The 22,190-nt window shown below is 39.2% G+C and overlaps 1 protein-coding gene across 9 annotated transcripts in view; it reads right to left on the bottom strand.

Annotated features, from left to right (window-relative positions):
* The window catches only part of GRAMD1B (GRAM domain containing 1B), a 332,765-nt gene that overhangs the window by 162,030 nt on the left and 148,545 nt on the right, over nt 1–22,190 (bottom strand). The window contains exon 3 of one of the 9 annotated variants that reach the window (XM_074215326.1): nt 1,184–16,850. The exons of the other annotated variants lie outside the window; for them this stretch is intronic. Coding sequence (XP_074071427.1) covers nt 16,586–16,850 — 265 coding nt within the window. The 3' untranslated portion in view covers nt 1,184–16,585. Of the gene's footprint in view, nt 1–1,183; nt 16,851–22,190 lie in introns of those variants that run through there. 9 annotated transcript variants of the gene reach the window in all.

Raw genomic sequence — 22,190 nt, 5'->3', positions numbered from 1 at the left:
AGCACCCCTTTTCTTCTGAGTCCTCAATACTGTAAGGTCGATTGAATTTAAGTGGATAAGGAAACGAGAGAAAAGAGACCAGTAAGAGGACAGAAAAGGCAAAAAGCAAAAGGAATGGATAGAGAGATATAGAAGAATGAATGAAAAGTGTGACCGTTTAAGAGAGAAATGAGTAGTAATTAAGAAGAATGGCAGAAGTAGGCTGACTCAGACTTCCCCAGAGGTGGGAAGGCAAAGAGTTTATCCTCTAGAACTCAGCACCCTGTTTCTTCGGAGTCCTCAAGGCTAGCCTCATTTCCCTCCCTTTTGCCCACAGCTCCCATGGGCACATGGGACGTAGAGGGACGGATGCCGGGGGGACAGGAGGGAGGAGTGAACCAAAAGGGAGAAGTTGCCAAGCGAAGCCACTTACGCACAGTGAGGCCGGCAGCATTTCCATCCTACCTTTGCTGTGGCCATATCAGCCGGCTCCATGATCTCTGCTTGGCCTAGGGGGAGGGGCATCATCCAGAGAAAAAAGGCAAAGTCACATAGAGCTAGACAGAAAGGAGGCAGGAGCCCTCCGAGGAGCCAGGCCCCCACCCGTGGCCCTGCACAGTCCAGAGGGGGCCCCAGCTGGGGGGGATACAGCAGGGAGCGTCTACACCCCTCCGCTCCCCATCATTTCAGGGAGGTTGCCCACTGATCCCAGGCCAGCTCTCTTGGTCCTCTACTCCCTGCCCAGGGGGCCGGCACGTCGCCACTCCCAAGATCCCCTCTCTGGGGGATCTTTATCATGGAAAGCCGGGCTCGGAGCTGCCGGGCCACCCGCCCCCTACGCCCACCTTTGCTGAGCCCGGTTCAGAAAGGAAGAGTTGGCTCAAGGGGTTCAGCGGCCGGGGGCTGGGCAAGAGAGGAGCAGGGGAGGAAGGACACTCGAAGGTGCAGGTGCTCAGGTGGAAGCGGGGGGGCTCTGGAGGATGAGCCCGGAGGGCGCCCCGAGAGGAGGGAGGCGGGTGGGCAAGGTCACCGAGGGCGAGGGAGAGGAATTCCCCCGGTGGAGGCACTCACCTTGCAATAACATTCACATTGACTGAGGCCTAACCAGGAGCGGGGGGGCTGCCCCCGCCCCGCCCCACTCCCAGAGGCTCCCAGCCTCTGCCTAGAGGTGCATGGGAGCAGCCGGCAGCCAGGCTCTCTGCAGAGGCCCCAGCTTCTCCCGGCGCCGCAGCCTGATTGGAGGAGCGGGATGACTTCATTCAGCCCCATTCATCACTCGAGGTTTCCTGCCCAGTAGGGACAGGCGGCTTGCAGTGACTGCAGCTCTCTCTCTGGCCTACTTTACTCAGGGAAATTGGGCTAGGCTCCTGTTGTCCTGAGCAGACAAGAGAAAGCACCCAGAACCTCCGAGCCCCCACAAAGGGTAATGGGGAAGTGAAGAAGATGCTGAAAAGTCTTCCAGCAAAGTCTCAAACCATGCCACTCGCCCCCAAGACCATCAGATTAGCTACACTCCGGAGCATCTACACCTAATAGTGAGAGCCCGGCCCGGATGATCACAGCACCCTCAGGAACCAGCCACGAGACTGCCCTAACTACCGATGGGGGGGAGGGGGCCTCTCCAGTCGCCAACACTAACATCCTCTACCTACTTCTAGTCCTTCTTGGGATACTTGATTAGGGGGAAACTATGAAGTCAAGGGAGGGGACCATTAGCTCCAATATTCCTTACTTCTCCTGTCAAAAACATCCCAGTTTAAGCAGATTTTTCCAGGACACCAAACTGCTGAGGCAATTGAACCTTTCCTGTCTAGGTAGCTGGAAGGCAGCTAGGTGGTGCAGTGGATGGCACACTGGCCCTGGAGACAGGAGGAACCGAATTCAAATGTGACCTCTGACATCTAATAATTTACCTAACTTTGTGACCTTGGGCAAGTCACTTAACCTCATTGCTTTGCAAAGTAAATATATATTTTTTAAGAAGTAGTATCTAGGGGTCCAGTTTCCTCCCACCAAATCTGGAAAAATATGAAGAAACAAGAGAGTTATTACCATTATTTGCATCCTAATCAGGGTTTTCCCCTCACTCTTTTACTTCCTATGACTTCCCTCAAGAAAGACTTAAACCATAACAAGAAATCACTGCATCAACCTACATAAACTCAACCTAGCAAAGTCTTTTCAAAAATCCTGCTGTAGAAATTGTTACTGACGACTGGTCCTGCCTGCTTTTCCTATTGCCTCACACTTCCCTTTCTACCCTCAGTATCCTGTTTCTCCCCATCCTGTATCTCTGGATTATAAGAATAAAAGTACAACAAATAGAAGTACAATAACATCCCAGTTAAGCTAATTTTTTTCTTTGTGCATTGCTTTTACAAAAAATGAGACAAATCACAAGAAAAAACATGGGTATTGGTGATTTAGTAAAGATAAAACTATCCACAGTATGTCCTGAGATCAGTTCACATTCAATACAGACTCCAACACCTTCGCAATTGTATTTCACCACCCTTCAGAATCAATCAATAGTGAAGATTCTGAGGTCATCAGCATTTAAAGAAATCTCCAGTCTTATTCATTTTTACTTATCAGTGCAAGAAATATTATCAATATGCTTTGAAGAAAAAGAGTTTCAGGGCAGCTAGGTGGTGCAGTGGATAGAGCACCAGCTCTGGAGTCAGGAGTTCCTGAGTTCAAATCTGGCTTCAGACACTTAATAATTACCTAGCTGTGTGGCCTTAGGCAAGCCACTTAATTCCATTTGCCTTGCAAAAATCTAAAAAAAGACTTTCATAACCAAGACTAAAACAAGGTCATTTTTAAAAAATAAAATTTCAATTTAAAGAAAATTCAAATAACACCATGCCTTTCTTCAAATATTCCAGTGGTTCTGATTTTTTGTTTTTCCTTTGCATCAAAAAGGTTCCGTGTCCCAAATCACAGTGCCAATCAAAATTCCACAAAAACTAAACAGGGAAGAGAATAAAGAGAATAAATATGTTCACTATCTTCTAGATCATGTTCCTGATAGTCATGCTTGGACTTGCAGCCTGACTGCTTCAAACTCAAGGAACTCTTAGTTTATCTTTATTTCCACAAACACATTCAACATAAATAAAGCACAGGTACCCTGCTTCTGTGTGAGTATACACATAAACGCAAAATGTGTGTGTGGGGGTGAAATATCATGTATCATTTCTCTTCACAGACAAGAATTCCTAAACTTGGGGACCCTAAGCATTTTTGCTCTTATACTTTTTAATACTTAGATCTCAGTAAAACTGTCTTTATTATATGAGTATCGTATTTTATGTATTTAAAAACATTATACTGAGGTGATCTTCACACAAAAATAGTTAAGAAACCCTTATCCTAAGCAAAGGCCTGAGGCAAAGCTCCCAAAGGTTAATGCTACAGTCTCCTGCCCAATGCTGACAGTCAGAGGTTTCAGAGAAGAAGGGCAGCTAGCCCCAAGAGGACAATACACTAGTTTCAGGGAAAATCATCATGAGAACCACTATGAGTTCAATCCAACCCAAACAAAAGTCAATGCATATATGTATTTTACATATCTTTAAAAAGTAGCTAACTTGTTCCAAGGATAATGAAAACAAATAATTGATGACATAGTGTTTTAAGGTATATGAAGCATTAAATATATATGTATACACATATATATTATCTAGTAGATGATAAATATATAAATTTATAGATATATAATCTAAGTAATACTAAGCTTTATATAATCAACTATAATAGGGTTGTCCAAAATGCTTCCCACCAGTTGCAAGTGGCCTGCAGTGTGATTTTATGTGGCCCCGCTTGAGTTTACTAAATGCTTTAAAATGAAGCTAAGCTACCACACAGCTTTCATTAAAATGGTAAAACAAAATATGTTGTCTATTGTTTCAATAAAAACTTTCAAAAATAGGGTTGGACAGCCCTGATCTGTAACATAAATGTATTTTTATATAGATATATTTTATATAGCTATAGATGTGGATATAGTTACCTATATAGTAAACCATAAACCTCTAATAAATAACTAATGAGACTACTAGGCCATATATATATGACCAATATATGTTAGTCATATTGTAAATATATATATAATGCTTTGTAAACCTTCAAACCTAAAAGTACTAGATAATTATTAGCCATTTGCTTTTCATCATCCCTTGGCAACAAAACAGCTATATGATATGTTTGTATAAAATATATATACTCATATCTATTTATATGCATACATAGAAGATATAAATATATATATATACATATACATAATGATCTACTAGGCAATACTAAATACTATTACTATCCTGACTTTAAAAGACAAAGAAACTGAGGCTCAGAAAGATAACATGGCTTATCTATAGTGCTAGGAGCAAGTTTAAACCTAGTTCTTTCCTAACTCCAAGTCTAGCACTCTACCCACTATATTATGCTGCACTTAGGAAAGTGATGCTAGGTCAATCTTTCCTTTTTTTTTTTTAATTTTCACAAATCCTTCAGAATAATAATCTTGGAAAGAATAGTAGCAGGAAAGGAAATAATAACTAGGAAACTGGTAAACATTTTTTTTTAATCAAAGCTTTAAGGAGCCAGAACAGGAGAAAGAAGCACGGGCCTAGAGTATAATGGTAATGGTGATGACAGTGATGATGATGATGATAATCCCAAGAGGGGAAAAGGAAGTAGAAATCAAAAGGGAGAAAGGGAAGGGATTGATGTTAGATGCATTTTAATAAAACTCAAGGAAACACAACCTTGAGAGGTCTCTGTTTCCATTCTCTTTCCATAAGACAATATAGGAGATGAATGAAATTCATCTCTCCCTTTCTGTTGCCTAGAATCCCAAAATCTTTCTTCCAGTTTGTTTCTTATCTAGTCCTCAGTGGAAACAGAAAAAAAGTGGCTTCGATCATCCTTTTACTATCCCTTGCCTGCCCCTTCCCTGATCTTCTTCAGACTGAAGAGTAGTAACACCAATTGCTTTGATCCTAGGACCCAGGATTCATACAAGCTTTATTTTGATTGCTCTTTGAGTTAAAGCACAGAATTTCAAACCAAAGTCAAAGAGAAAAAACAATGGCCCTGGAGCTGTAAGGGTTATGAAAGGAGCAGGGAAGCCTGCAGCAACATGGGACAAATGCAATAGAGATAAGGCTCCCAAGGAATCGTTCTGATCAGTTTAGATTCTCTAAGGCTCATAACTGCCTATTTTCTTGGGGAAAATCTCAAGAGCAGCTGCTGCTCAGAGGGGGTGGGGCTATAGGGCAACCAAGTGAGTTTGCTTTCTGCAGATCCAGGTCATGTACGCTTCTCCCTGTTGCATCATGGGAGTTGTAGTTCTCTGACTGACTAGCCAGACCCAGGCCACGTTTACACTGCTCTTGAACTTCCTGGGGTTGGCTCTTCTCAGACTTGGGAATCTGTATCAAAAACCTTTTGGCAAACAGATAAAATAGCCTTATTTCCCACACAGGAGCTTGTGCCTTTAAACTGAACTGTGATGCTGAAGACAAGAAAAGAGATCCAGTTCCTCATTTGCAAAGTGAAGGGGTTGACTTGGACAATCTCTAAGGTCATTCCCAAGGAAAAATCATGGAACCAAGAAATGCAAGGACCAAAAGGCAACATAAGAAGTCATTCTGTCCATTCCTCTTCCTCTAGACAGGTTTATGCCACAGAAAAAATACAACACATTTCACTTCATTGTTTTTTTTACTATTGTACATAATATTATGTATATATATATATATGTATTATTATATATATTAAAATTCCTACAGAAGGTGATGTGATTCTCACATGTTCCTTTGCTTTCAAAACAATACTTTGTTTTCTAGATTCCTTAACCCCTTAAAAAATAATTTACCTCCTTTAACCTTATCCCAGACAATCTCTCCCCTCAGACAGTAAGAAGTCTGGGGGTTCACTTGTCTAGTGAAAAGACTTCCACATAGACAGGGTATCAGAGGAATTTAGCATATATTCAGAGCCCTAAAATCAGAAAGAGAGAGAGACTTTCATTAGAATTAAGCAGAGAGTTGAAAAGAGGTTTTTTTTTTTTAAATTGAGGATATAAGAAATATCTTCCGATGAAACTATGGCAAACTGAATTTGAGAAAATGCAAAGAAATTTTTGGAAATAGTTCTGATATTAAGCATATGATTTACTCTTCTGGGTCTCCATTTCTTGGTCTGGAAAATGAAGTTGGATTAGATAATACCTAAGTGTAAGGAAAGAGAGTTTACAAAAGAAAAATTAAGCTTGGATTCAGAAAGCCTGGATTTGAATCTGAATTTTACTGAATGACCTTGGACAAGTCCCTTCTTCTCTTTGCTCCTTAGTCTTCAGCTACAAAATGAGGGGCCTGTATTATTTCTAAAAACCTTTCAGCTCCTAAATAAACATCAAGGAATTTGTACTTGGAGTAGGAAGAGAAAGATTATAGCAAACTCTACCTGATATCCAGTATCTAGAGAAAACAGAACAAAACTAAAGAAAAAATTGGGTCATATGACCATGGCAAACAAATTTCTCACCTCCCTTTATTCTTGTATTTTTTTGATTTTTTTTCCAATTATGTGTAAAGACAATTTTTTTTTTTAGTTTTTGCAAGGCAACAGGGTTAAGTGGCTTACCCAAGGCCACACCACTAGGTAATTATTAAGTGTCTGAGGCCACATTTGAACTCAGGTACTCCTGACTCCAGGGCCGGTGCTCTATCCACTGTACCACCTAGCCACCCCCTAAAGACAATTTTTAATATTCATTTTTATAAGATTTTTGAGTTCCAAATTTTTTCCTCCCTCCCTTCCCTATCCTCTCCCTAAGAAGAAAAGCAATCCAAATAGGTTATTCTTGTACTATTTATGTTAAACATTTACCTATTAGTCATATTGTGAAAGAAGATTCAAAACAAAAGGGGGAAAAAAACATGAAAAAGAAAAAAACCAAAGTGAAAATAGGATGCTTCAATCTGCATCCAGACTCCATAGTTCTTTCTCTGTACATCTCACCTCCCTTTGAGAGCTGACAACCCCATTGAGCTAAAAGAAAAGAGAAGAGCTCACCTGTTGACTGACTGGGGAGCCAAGGGTCATCTGTCTTTTCGTTACTTATGTGTAAGTGACTGAGTGTATGTTGCTAGCAATGTCTGTGCCAACTACTGAGAGATAGATAACCACTCCAAGTTTTGTCTCCTGCAGCTCTAGAGACAACTAGTCAGTAGGACAACAGCACCATTCTCTTAATTCTGGTTTTTGAAACAAGATGAGATTTTATGAGACCCCCAAAGAACTGGGAGAATAGGAAAACCCCACCTTAACCAACTATAGTGCAGAAAAATGATCACGAATACCACCAACATTATTGATACCCTTCTTCCCACAACACATTTGTAACCACAGTCACACCACTTCTTATCCAAAGCTTCTAGGACAGAGAAGTGGATACCACCACCAAAATGCATCTGTATCAATCTGTAGTAAAATTCTAGAGCCAACCCTTAAAGGAACTTGGAAAAGAGGCAGCTAGGTGGAGACATGAAGAGCACAGGAAGACCTGAGTTCAAATCCAGCCTCATATACTTTACTGTGCAAGTTCCATTAAAAATCTACAAAATGGAGATAATTAGTCCTACCTCCCAGGGTTATTGTGAGAATGAAAGAATATTGATAAAGCACTTTGCTAGCTATAAGTGCCATGTAAAAGCTAACTATTTGGGATAGAGCTGGGAGAGTGATTATATAAGACCAAACCACTCATACAATACAGAACCTCAAAGTTCAAGGTGAGTTTGGTATTAAGGAAATAGAAAGATTGGAGGAAGGATAGGGGAGGATTAAGGAGGGGGAAAGATGTTAGTGGTATTCACATCACCTGACCTTTTTATGATGCATGAGAGCCAGACATGCTGTCATCCCACTGGAGCTCTCTCCAAAGGGTAGGGAGGCCAGGGGCAAATGAAGGGACAGGATGGAAATAGCAGGGTCATCCAATTATCTCTGGTATCTCACTGGATGTCAGTCACTGTGGAAGAAGCCTAGGAGGATTTTTCTTCCTACTCCCACTACCTAAGCAGAGAGAAATGCTGTCCAATCCCAAGCCCAGGCAAAAAAGGGATGTTACCAGCTTGGACCCCCATAAGATATGGTAGGCAGAATTAACCCCAGAGAGGACTCCTGGGGAATGATTAATGGTAGTTTCCTGTCTGTCTTTGAAGATGCAAAAAAGCAACTGAAGGGAAAGCTAATGGGCAATATTGCTGAGTTAGGCAGTCTCTCCCCCACACTCTCAGATTTCCTCTCAATGGTCAAAGAGGATGGAATACAAAACTGCAGATCTCCTCAGAACCCAGACTAGTCATCCTAGGAGATATGAAGCCTGGAAAAAGAAGAGACCGATCCTAGAATCCAACCTTCCAGAACCATCCCCAGGGAATGTTTTCAGGGGGTTGTTGGCTCCAATGGAGTAGAAGTGAGTAGGGAGGGGGGTTGGACTGGGATTCATTTCCTACAAGGGAGGAGGGGATATAAGTGTTGATTCCAGAAGGAACTGAAGGAGAGAAGAGGCAAAGAAAACCCTCAATTCTATACACACTGTTCTTCTGAGCAGAGATAGCTTTCCTTCATTGACTTCTATCCTGTTCCCTCTTTGCCAAGGAAAGAGTATGCCCATCCACATTGGAGTGGAGTTCCATCTTGTCCACTCTTCACTGACTCGTGTCTTCTGTCAGCTTTTCTCTGAGTAGCCAATAAACAGACTATTCTTTCCCCTTCCCTACTAAATCTTAGAAGGTCTAGTGACCCTGGTTGGGGGGGTGGGGATGGAGAAGAGGGGAATAATGGTAGAGAAATTGTCCAAAATGTCCCCCAAGTACTTCATTTGGCACATGAGGAAAGCTGAATGACAACTATAGCCATCTCTACATCCTAAAACTGAGGAGAAAACACCAAAGGGAAAAGAAATTCTATCTAGTTTGTTCCAAAGGTTTTAGAGCCGGGTAGAGAATGTCTGGGATCTGAAGTCATTTGGTCTTGTGCTTTCACAGCAACTGCAGCCATGATTCAAATTCAATAATTCTAGGAGCTTCTTGGGATGAATTAATTAAATGTTTGACTAAATATAGTAGGCTATATCTAAATATATGTATCATAAATGTAAATATTTTATGTATATAAAACATCATAAACATTTACATTATGATGTTTTAAATACATAAAATATTTACATTTATGATTTTGTAAATATCCAAATGGCCACTGGCAGAAAAATGGTTTCCTACCCCTATTTTGGAGAATTAAATCTAGTGAATGATAATGGCATAGAGACATTTCAGTTCAGTGTATAGAATGATTTTCTAACAATTAAAGCTAACCAACAGTGGAAGGCTGCCTTGCAAAATATTGGACCCCAGTCCCAATTTTTTTTTTTACTAGGCCCTGTCATTTCATCAGTTTGGGGAACTCAGGATAAGACACTAACTCTTCCAATGAGCCATGTTTGCAACTTGGAGACCTTAAAAAAATTGCCTTGAGGGCAAATTGTCCTGGGTCGCACACCCACCAGGATGTGTTGGAGGAGGCACTTAAACCTACGTTTCAAACCTACGTTTCCTGACTCTGAGAGGACACACCATACCACAAGATGTTCCTATTCTTGAGGTAATAAGGTATAAATAAACAGACCACAAACTCATAAAATCAGAGATCTAGTACTGGAAGAGACCTTTGATTTTACAGAGGAAGAAACAGAGTCTGCCCACGCTCACCCAGGTTGTAAGTAGTTGAAGCAGATTTTCTGACTCATAGCCAGCTTTTACATCTGGATCATGGACCTTCCATCTATAAGGGGCATTCCATGATATTTTCTACAATCATCATCATTTTTCTCCTTTACTGTTCAGAATGTTAAACCTTCTTTGGATGAGCTAAGGTCTAGAACTTTTCTTGATAGGGTCTCTTACCTACCTGCCATATATGGAATCTTAGGCATAGGAAGATGAGACTAAAGTTTCCATTCAGAGCACAAATAAATCAATCAAAAAAGAAAAAAGAAAAAAAGAAAATGAAGGATCCTAGATCTAGAACTGAAAGGAAGTTAAGGGGTCACTGAGACCAATCTCTTCATTTTATAGCTGAAAGATAATGAGACTGTGAAAGAGATTAAACGACTAGCTCAGTCACAAAACCAAGTATGTGAGGTAGGATTTGAATTCAGGTTTTCCTGACACTAGGTCAAGTGATCTCTTCATTAGGCTTCTCTACCTGGGTTGAGAGTCTCATCAAGCTAAGGATGCTGGGCTCCAAGATAAAGGCCATCCATGTGGACTCTTGTCCAAACTCCTCAGAACTCAGACAGACCCTAGGACATGTTGACTTTCCATTGTCTTAAATTCTCTTATCACAGTATCACATTTATAAGTGTTTCCACCAACACTTCCATTAGATCCAAAATCCTTGTGCTCCAGAAGACCCCAAGGGCATATCTATCCTTTGTTCTGTCTTCAGGTAAGCATGTGCTAAACCACTCCAGCCTGATGAGAACATATCCCGCTCCTTTTTTCAGTTTTTTCCCATTTTTTTTTTCCAGAAGAGGAAACATTTATAAAATGTTTCATCTAGATGACTCAATGGATAGAGTTCTGAGTCTGGAGTCAGAAATCCCTCAGTTTGAATCCAGCCTTGGATATTTATTAGTTGTGTGATCTCGGGCAAGTCCCAGCTTCTGTTTGCCTCAGTTTCTTCATTTGTAAAATGAGGAGAATAATAACATCTCCCTCCCTGGGTTGTTGTAAGGAATATAATAATTGGAAAATGCTTAACACAGTACCTATCACATAGTAAGTGCTATATAAATTATCATTATAATTATTTAACTATTATTATTATTACTATACACAGAGAAGATTCAAGGACAGGTAAAAGCATTGTAAGAGATGACCTGTTCAGAAATTCTATGGCAGATAAACAAGAATTCAGAGATTCCCAAAGTTCAGTGTGATATTTTGAAAGGCCTATTGAATACCTGTAATGTGTAGAGGGTTGGGTGTGCTCCAAGACATACTAAAGCATCATGAATGGGGTACTAGTCTGGATCCAGAAAGACCCAGATTCAAATCCTGCTTCAGACACAATCGATTTCAATCATAATTTAGGTTTACAGAAACTTTACTTTCTTTATCTGGAAGATGGAAATAACAATATCTTCAGTAACTACTTCAAAGGATTATTATAAGGTTTAAATGAGATACAATATGTGAAGCACTTTGCAAATTTAAAAGAGATACAAGGTATTCCCAAAGTTTTAGTACAGTCTAAAGCTACTTAAAAGCTATTCAAAGTTTAAAGTTGCACTAAAACTTTGGGGATACCTCATCTGTTAATATGAGTTACTATTATTATTATTATTACTTCACAATGTTTTCTATTCCCAGTCTGAAAAATATTTTTCTCATATTCATTTCTATATCATTATCCATGGAACCTGCAATGGGCTCTTTATAACTCATGCATTAAGAGGACTCCCCTCTCAGTGAATCACCAAGCATGTATTGAGGGCCAACCCCACAGTAGGCACCAGGAATACAAATGCAAAGGATAAAACAATCCCCATTTGCAAGAAACTTAAAAATGAAAAAAAAATTCTTGTTATAGTGACTGGCATATAGTAGATACTATATAAATGCTTATTCCTCTCCTTTCGCCTACAAATACTATCTCATTTGATCCTTACAACAACCCTGGGAGGTAAGTGATATTATTATTCCCATTTTATAATTAAGGAAAATGAGGCAAACAGAGGTGAAGAGATTTGTCCAGGGTCACACAGCTAGGAAGGATATGAGACTGTTTTTGAACTCAGGTTTTCCTCTAACTTTTTCTAACTTTTCCTAACCTCTAACTAGGAAGAAGCCAAGGATCACAGATCTAGAGTCAGTAGGGACCTCAGAGGTCAGCTAGTTTAACCCCATCATTTAACAGATGCAGAAATTGAGACTCTAATGACTTGCTCAAGGAAACACAGGTAGTAGTCATCAGAGGTAGCATTTGAATTCAGCTGTTCTGACCTCAGAGTCAATGTAGAGCAATTTTATTTTTTATTTTTTATTTTTTTAGGTTTTTGCAAGGCAAATGGGGTCAAGTGGCTTGCCCGAGGCCACACAACTAGGTAATTATTAAGTGTCTGAGACCGGATTTGAACCCAGGTACTCCTGACTCCAAGGCCGGTGCTTTATCCACTATGCCACCTAGCTGCCCCAATGTAGAGCAATTTTAACCAGGGTTTCCTGCTCTAAGTACATGGGATGTTTTCATGGAAGCTTTTCCATTCAATCAAACATTAAGAGCTTGCTAAATGCCAGACATAGGGTCTTTCCCTGCTATGCACCAACTAGAAGCTGGTAACAAAAAGCCAAAAACCAAATAATTCCTATCTTCTGAGAGCTTGCATTCCTCTGCAAGAAAGACAACAGGCACACAAGTAAATCTATGCAAAATATATGTAAAATTCTTCAATTTAGGATGCCCTAGAAGAGTGTGGGACCTCCTTACAGAGGTAGGTAGAAAGCCAAAGTGGAAAATTCATCATCAGTCCTTCCAGATGCCCAACAGTTGTCCAACAAGCCAGTGGCATCAGCAGACAATAAGTAACCCTCTGGACTATAATTAACAGTCTGCCTTACCCAGGCAGAGAGAAGGAAAGTGCTGAGGTAGGAGGAAGTAGAGCAGGTGACTGTCACACCTGCAGACAGTTCTGCTGACAACAACAAAAAAAGCCCAGGATGCCAGAAAGTAGCCCCAGTCTGGGAATTGGGTGTCTGGGAAGGAGAGGGAGGGGGACTCCCCTCCATCTAACTCAGCAACACTCCATAGATTCCAGCCCAACCCTTATACAACATGGAAGAGCAGTTGGACTTCTGGATTTTGAAGTCTAAAGATCTAAGTTGAAAACCTCCCTTAGATACATACCTGCTGTATGATCCTGTATAAATCATTTAATTTCAATAAGTCTCAGTTTCTTCAGTCACAAAAGTAGAGAAAATGATTGCACCTATCTTGCAGGATGTTGTGAGAATGCCATGAGATAATACATAAAAGTGATTTATATGTGAGCTATTATTATCTAAAAAATGTCTCTCCCCTGCTAATGAGGGACAAGCTTCATTTATTCCTATCTCCCATCCCTCAGAAGAACCTATGAGAATGCACAAGGCTTCTGCTTATATGATTTCAGGATAGGGAAGACCACCCAAAAGATAAGGCAAACTCTAAGTCATACCAAAAGATAATGTAATGAAGAGATTTTAAATGGCATACCAACTGGGTATGTCAATTTTCAACATTAATTTCAATACTATCCAAAAGAAATATAAAGATCCCCTTTGAGAGGTACCTTTATCAAATAAGAATTGGCAAGAGTATGACCCTAAATTGCTGATGAATGAGTGAATGAATGGGAGTAAGCTCCTACTTGACTCTCTAACCCATTCACTAAGTTCCAGATTGAATTTTTATATTTCTTATACATTTCTACATGCTCCATAAGGTACTGATTTTCTATTAGTTTTTTTCCCTCCTATCATGGAAGGTAGTAGTATGCAAAATCAGAACCACAGGGGTTGTGCCTGGCTTCTCAAAACAATAAAAGAAATCAAACCCAAAACATCTCTAAGTAATTACTTTGCCCTAAGCTCCAAAAAATTCTTATTTCGAAGAAACCATGCTTTAAAAGACAAAAAATGTAAATGAGTTGGAAAAAGCATTAAAGTTCATTGAGTCCAACTCCCTCACAATATGGGGAAACTGAGGTTCAAAGACATTAAATTACTTGCCTAAAGTGTTATTCACAATATTCTTCTCCTTCATTCAGGTAATCCTGTTCAAATGGAATCCCACTCCCACATTTAACTGTCATCAGCTCAAGCTCAACCTCATATATCAATCAATTCATGGTCTAGTAAATCATTTGGACCCATACTTAATCAGAAGAAAATGCCATTTCTTCTCCATTGCACTCCTCACTCTTGTGATCTGTCTGTGTAGGCACCATGCTCTTTCCAACTTATATTTGACAAAGGTGCTTCCAAAGGGAATTTTTAGATTTCCTTTGTATAGTATTGAAATTAATATTGAATATTGTAACAATAATCAACTCTGAAAGTTTCAGCTATTCTGACCAAGACAATAATCCAAGAAATTGGATGAAATAAGTTATCCACCTATATGTATGTTATGGGACATTATTGTTCTACTAGAAACCAGGAGGGATGGGATTCAGAGAAGCCTAGAAGGATTTGCATGAACTGATGCTGAGCAAGATGAGCAGAACCAGAAGAACATTGTGCACCACAACAGCAAAATGGGGTTGATGATAAATCTTAATGGACTTGCTCATTCCATCAGTGCAGCAATCAGGGACAATTTTGGGGTATCTGCAATGAAGAATACTATCTGTATCAAGAGAAAGAATTGTGGAGTTTGAGCTAAGACCAAAGACTATATTACCTTTAATTTAAAAAAAAGTTATCTTATTAGGTAATTTTGCTATCTCTTATATTTTATTTTTTTTTCCTTAAGGATATGATTACTTTCTCAACACATTCAATTTAGATCAATGGAAACCATGTAAAGATTAACAGACTGCCTTCTGTAGTGGTAGGGAGGGGGAAGGAAGCAAGAGCGGGGAAAAATTGTAAAATTCAAAAATTAATTAATTAAAAAGAAAAAGGCTATCCACCTCTAGAGAAAATAATTTATAAACTCAGTGTAGAATGAAGCATATTTTTTCACTTTCTTTACTTTTCTTGAATTTTTTTGGTGTTTTCTTTTGCAACATCCCTAATATGGAAATATGTCTTACATATATAATCAATATTATATTGCCCAAGTGATAGGAGAGGGTCAGGAAGGAGGGAATTTGGAACTCAAAATTTAAAAAAAGAAAGCCAAAAAAATTAATATAATTGGAAAATATTTAATGAAATAAATTAAAATAGATTTTTTTAAATAATATAATATTGAAAACTATCAGTAGTAGAACACTGACTGGCTCAATCAATACAAGACACTAAGAGGAAGCAGATTTGTCCTTTTGCTTTTATATGTATACAATAGTCCTCTCATTTACAGACTTCTACTTTCTGCCTCCCTCTATACTTCTAACTTGCTTCCCTTCTCCTTGCCTGATGAAGAAAATTAACTGAACTTGGTAGTCAAAAGGTTAGGGGTTCCAGTATTAAGTGATGGTGCACCATTTACTATTTCTGTGACCATGGACAAGATATTTCAACTGCTCTAAATTTTAGAAGCTTCATCTATTAAAATGAAAATAATATTTCTCCTACCTCCCTCCCAGGGATATTGAAAGGAAGTCCTTTGTGAGCTATAAAGTGTTCTGTCAAGGTTACTTATATTATTATTATTATTATTATTATTATTATTATTATAATTATTATCAATACGAGTATCCATCTCTTACTTTCCTTTTTCTTCCTATTCTTCTAATCCTTTTCTCATATAGATCCAGTACTTAATTCCTCCTGGGGATTGTAGTTATAAAACCAGAACAGATCTCCAAGATCATGTAGTCCAACCTCTTCATTTTACAATAGGTTAAAAAGGTGATTTATATAAGATTAAGAAAGTGATTTATTCAAGGTGCAAGGGTTAGGACTTGAACCTAGACCCTTTAGTTCCAAAACCATTGTACCTGTAAAGGAAACTTGTACCAAAGTTACTCTCAATCACTTCAGTCTATCATATCATTGATTGCTCTAGTTTCCTTGCTCACAGCAGGTTTGGCATACTGGAAAAAGGATTTAATAATGAATACTTACTTTGTTTTAATCTGCATATATATCCTTTCCACACCCCCATAATTTCTTCTCTTCCCGTTTGTCCCCACTTTTGATAGAGTAATGAGAAAAATATTCAGAGAACTTCCTCAAGAGAAATGAGGTTCTGCCTCCTGATTAGGAACAGACTTCTCATTGATATCTTTTATTGCTACTGGTCCAAAGGGAGAAGCAGGCTCAGGAAGCAGTGCCAAGAGGAGAAGTTAAATGGGAATTCTGGGCTTCCTAAATCTTCCTGTCCATCCCCATGTCTATCTCCCAAAATTGCAAAGATACTCCTTCTGGAGATCTCCAAACACTTTACCAATCAGACTTTGTTGTCCTGGGACCAAGAAGCTGTTATCCCCCTGGATAACAGAGAAAGAAACATAATAAGAAAGATTGTTGGATTGGCAGTCAGAAGACCAAAGTTCAAATCTCCACTTTGCTACTTCTCACAGGCAAGTCAATTAAGCTCCTGAGATTTCTGTTTCCTTCTCTGAATGAAAGGTTTAGACTAGAGGATCTCTGAAGTCACTTCCAACTCTATGGTCCAATGAGAAAGGATGGAACCCTGGTCTCTTAACTCACAGACAAATACTCCACTTCCCATCTTCATCTCCTACTCTTCATTTAATTCAGCTCCCCTTAATGCCTTCACCCTCCCTCCTTCCCTCCTCAATCTTCTTTTTAAAACCTGCTCTGAATAGATGCTCCCCTCCTCAGATCTCCCCATCATCTGATATTAAAACAGCACATACCTACCTAGCATTCCTTCTAAAACAGATAAGTGCCACCAATTTCACCTTCCCCCATTCAGATTCCCAAGAGAACCCCAAGTCAGATGAAAAGCCAGGAAGTCCCCTGTCACCTACTTGATTCTTCGGAATGACAGTTTCTTCCTCAGGGATGAGACATGGTAGTGGCAGGCCTGCTTCACTGCTGTACTGCACGAGACAGTCTCTGGGTGAAGATTCTGTACCATGCTGGGGTTCAGGGGTGCATGGACCACATGGCAGCAGAGAGCTTAGAGGAGTGAAAGAGCCACTCAGGAGAGCCTAGGAGGAGGAGGAGGATGCTGCACCTGCTCTTGGCAGGAGAGCCCTCCCCACCTCCACCCAACCCACACCTAAAAAAAAGTAGATTGTAGAACCAGAGACCATGAAGTTCAAAAATATTAATTGCTCTTAGGATTTCCAGAGGAGGCAGAGTCCAGGCCAACTGTTCTCCTATCCTTCAACATCTGGCAGCATTCTGGATGCTCTGTGAGCTCCATCCCCTCTTTCATTCTCAGACAAGGAAAGATAAAGCTGTACCTGCATGTGATGTCAGCTGGGGGGGTGGGGTGGAAGTAGAAGTACCAGCGGGTACAGCTCCCCAAGGGTTTGCAACTTGGCTCCTACCACAGAGTAAAGGAGTTAATAGAAGTCACCTGAATGTCCACAGGACTGTGGGGAATTCAGACCTCAGCAATAGCCAAGCAGGTGCATGATCTGAAAATATGTTATTTTGAGATACAGATAGGTACAGAAAAGATCGTCTTATAATCCAGTGGCCAGACAGCCTTTGAGTGGAAGGGAACCAGGGATCCAGATTCCAGTTCCAAATTTACTCTTTACTTGCTGAGTCCTCCTGACTTGCAAAAAAAATTCATTCCTACCCTCTATGGCATAATGAGAAATATAATGTATCAGATGTGACAGTATTTTGAGTTCTTAGGAGGAAAAATCCAAGGAATTCATATTATGTGTGTATCCCAGGTTGAGCGACAAAGCCTCTGAATTACTTTGTTCCCATCTTATTTCCATAAATAAATAAATGGTGATGGTCTCTACCTCTTCATGATGAGCATGGATGATAAAAGTGCAATTAACCTCAGAAATCAGGAGAAACTATAAGTCTAAAAAGTAATGGCTCACCAGGATCCCTGCCCTCTTCCCTTCTCTGACTTAATTTTCTTGTATTAAAAAAAAAACAGCAAAGACCCAGGAAACTATGTATAAAAGCAGCCACATACCCAAAGGTAGGTATTAAAAATTGGCCTGAATCTGTTTGTAAATGAGAAAAGTGTTAAACTTTGGGAGAAAGGGAAGATATTGTGGGGCTTATTGAAGAAGGGGATGTAGGGGAGGTAGGACTTGCATATCTCAGTTCACATGTAACCATGGCCATCCATTCAGCTCAACACGGCAAACCCCTATTAAGGGATCAGTATTACTCAAAGTAAAGTGGAATGGGAAAGTGGATAAATAGTACTTGGGATCAAGAAGACCTGGGTTCAAGACACAATTTGCCCCAATGCCTTGGTAAAACAAAAAAAAGAAAAAATATGTAAACATATATGCATGGATAAGACACAATTTGGCTATAAATCAAGGTTAAGCCTTTTAATCTTTAAGCCAACTTAATTTTTCAGTGTCAGGAAATGCTTTAAAGCTGTAGATTACTGGAGAGTTGCCAATCTGCAAAAGTAGAAGTTTTCACACTTGGAATGATCAAATATATGAACAGTTCCAGACACTCCTCTCCATCTTTACTCTGTTTCCCTGTTTCCAAATAAAAAAAAAAATACTCTATCACATAAATAAACTCTCTACAGAGTAATGAAAAGATACTTTCTACAGACTGATCAAACAGCTCATCTAGTCCCCAAGGCAGTCATCCACCTGCCTTGCTTGGGAAGATGAGTTTTGCAGTGACAGAAAAGGTCTGTAAGTTACTGAGGCCATTTAGTGCCAACCAAAAATTGTGGTCTGGTTTCCTTGAAATTAGGGAGCTGAACAGTCAATGGATAACAGCAGGCAGTTTTCAGAAATAAAAGCAACCTAAGGTCATTTGAAAAAAATGCTCTAAATCATTGTTGATTAAAGAAATGCAAATTAAAACAACTCTGAGGTACCACCTCAACACCTATTAGATTGGCTAAAATAACAAAAAAGGAAAAGATAAATGTTGGAGGGGATGTGGGAAAACTGGGACACTAATGCAAAGTTGTAGTTATGAACAGATCCAGTCATTCTGGAGAACAATTTGGAACAATGCCCAAAGCATAATAAAATTGCATATCCTTTGATTCAGCAATACAACTACTAAGTCTATATCCCAAAGAGTTCATTAAAAAGGAGGGAAAGACCCAGGTACAAAAATATTTGTAGTAGTTCTTTTCATAGTAGCAAAGAATTGGAAACTGAGGGATGTCCATCAATTAGGGAATGGCTGAACATATTATGGTATATGAATGTGATGGCATAGTATTGTTCTGTAAGAAATCATGGGAGGGGAGCCTTCAGAAAAACTTGGAATGACTTGCATGAATTGATGCTAAGTGAAGTGAGCAGAACCAGGAGAACATTGTTCATAGTAATAGCACCATTGTGTGGTGATCACCTGTGAAGGATTTAGCTTTTCTCAGTAGTTCAATAATCAAATATAATTCTAAAAGACTTGTGATGGAAAATGCCATCCACATTCAGAGGGAAAAGTTATGGAGTCTGAATGCAGACCAAAGCATACTATTTTCACTTTTTAAAATTGTTTTTTTTCTTTCTCATGTTTTTTCCCCTTTAGTTCTGATTCTTCTTGCACAATATGACTCATTTGGAAAAATGTTAAACATAACTATACATGTATAACCCTATATCAGATTACTCACTGTCATGGGAAGGAGGAAGGGAAGGGAGGTGGAAAAATTCAGAACTCAAAAGCTTACAAAAAGATGAATGTTGAAAATTATTTTTGCATGTAATTGGGAAAAATAAAATTAAAAGATTTTTAAAAAAAGAAATTAGGGAATTGGGTTGGCATTCCCTATGCCTCAAATAGGCCCCAAACAGCCTCAAATCTCACCCTTCTCCCTCTATGAAATACTTCTTAGACTTAGACAACCTTTTTCCCCTATTAAACTGACTCTTAATAGATAACTTTCAATAACTTAAAAATAACGGATTTTATATACCTTCACAAAGGACTGTAGCGGTCCAGAGTTTAATATGATCTTCCCAATCATTCTAGGACATAAATAATAGAATTATTAACCCCATTTCATAGAAAGGAAGCTGAAGCTCAAAGAGCTAAAGTAATTAGTATAAGACTACAGATTAAATAGTAGTGCCAAGACTCAAACCAATCCTTCTGATTTTGAATCCAGGATTCACTATATCATGAGTACTGACTCTGTGAGTCAAGAAGACCTGTGTTCTGCTTGTACATGTGTAATCTATATCACATTATTTGGTACTGTGGGAAGGGAGGAAGGAAGGGAAGGAGATAGAAAGATATGGTACTCAAAAGCTTATAAAAAGACGAATGTTGAAAACTATCTTTACATGTAATTGAAAAAATAAAAGAACATTTAGAAAAAAACAGAGAAGAGATATGAGAAAATGCCCTCATCTTACCCCTCTGCAAAAATGGAAGGTCCTACAAGTAAGGTTCTTTTTCTAATGATGAAATAATGTAAATGGATATAAGATATAAATGAAAGGTATATTAAAAAGGAAAAAAAGGTGTGTTCAAAATCAGCCTCTGACACTACCTCTGTAAACCTGAACAAGTCACAACCAAATAAAACCCCACTTTATACAAAAAAACTTTTCTCAATCCCCCTTCATTCTAGCAGTCCTGGCCCTCTGTTAATGATTTCTTATTTATCCTGAATATAGTTTGTTGATATTTAATTTGCATGTTTTGTCTCCTGTTAGACTGAGTTTCTTAAGAGCAGGGACTTTTTTTTTGCCCTTTGTGTGTGTACCAGTGCTTACCACAGTACTACACTAGTAAATGTTTAATAAATGATTTCCGACTGATTTACTCAGTCATTTTCTAAGACCATCCTGAAAAGCCAGAACACAAGGAAAACTCTTGAAGACTACTCTGGAGTGGCTTCCCTTTTTCTGTAAAACAGCCACCTTGGTTGGTCATGGACCAATTGTTTTATATTCTATAATTATATGTGTGTGTGTGTGTGTGTGTGTGTGTGTGTGTGTGTATATATATCTACAAAAGGGAAAAATGAGGGAAAATAAAGTTCTATAAGCTCTACAAATATTCTATAAATGTAACACAGACCAAGAGTAAAATTTAGCTCCAGGCATACAAGTTTTTCTTCATTTTAAAGAATCAACTAAAATCTAATTTGAAGTCAACTAGATCACTGGAGTGGGACCGAGAAGGTTTAGTCTTGCTTCTGCTTCACTTGTGCTGTTGTTTTGGTGAAGTCACGCCACTTCTCTGGGAGTCAGTTTTCTTTCTCTAAGAAATGTTAAGGCTAGACTAAATGATCTATAACAATCCTTTTCACCTGTAATAGCCCAAGGAGAGAAAAATCAGGGCAGAGAGACTAAATAACCTCTATGGTCCTTTCTAGGTCTAAGCTTAAAAGCTTTTCACAACCTGGCTTCTAACCAACCTTTTCAGACTTAATAAACATCCCTTCCCATACACTGCAATTCAAACTGGTCTTGCTACTAACACAGCACTACATCTCCTACCTTTGCATCTATGAACCAAACCAAACCAGAAATTCATTCTCTCCTTACCCCCAACTCTCAGAACCAATAGTTCTCCTTCCCCACAAAGCTTTCTCTCTTCCCCCTCCCCCAGCTGCTAATGCCATCACCTTGTATTGATAAGGTACATGCCTATTTATATACCTGTAGCCTCACCAAGCCCAAGTCCCCAGATTATAAGCTCCCTGAGACCAGGAACTCCTTTTGTTTTTGTCCTTGTTTCCCCTAGTCCCTAATACATTGACTCGCACTCAGTCACACAGGATGCCACACATGAGTACATGGTACAACCAAGCTTAATAAGTGCTTGTTGATTGAATTATTCTATAGAAATGTTAATTGCTGGACATACCTACAAAATGTTCTTCTTTATGCAATTGCTTTGACAGAAGGGCTCTTCGGGGGCAATCTGACTTGAAGTAGAAGGCTGACACTGATTTCAAGGTCCTACATTCATTCCCCTTTATCTCTTGGGGACAAAAATACTTTGCACTAATATTTGGAGTAAACTAAGTTATTGGGCAGTCTGTTAAGGAAATGTCACATATTAGAAGCCACCTAGGCGAAAGGAATACATCTCTAAACCACTGGTATTAATGCCAGTCTCCCTATGATTCTAATCCATCTTTTGCTCCTGCTTTAATTTATCCCATAGCAGAACACAAGATTGTTCAAAATGATAAAGTATGTTAATTGGATGGAAACATATTAGAGGAAGCATTAGCTACAAAGTATAAGTGTTTATTCAGAGCCAAGCCCTTGATGGGAGATTAATGAACACTCCAGAGACCCCATGGTCTCTCTGGAAGAGAAAGAAGGCCCATAGGCAAAAGAAGAAAGGCTTGATTCACGAGGACCA

Source organism: Macrotis lagotis, chromosome 1 (genome assembly GCF_037893015.1).
Source record: "Macrotis lagotis isolate mMagLag1 chromosome 1, bilby.v1.9.chrom.fasta, whole genome shotgun sequence".
NCBI lineage: Eukaryota > Metazoa > Chordata > Mammalia > Peramelemorphia > Peramelidae > Macrotis > Macrotis lagotis.
This window is presented reverse-complemented; position numbering and strand designations above follow the sequence as displayed.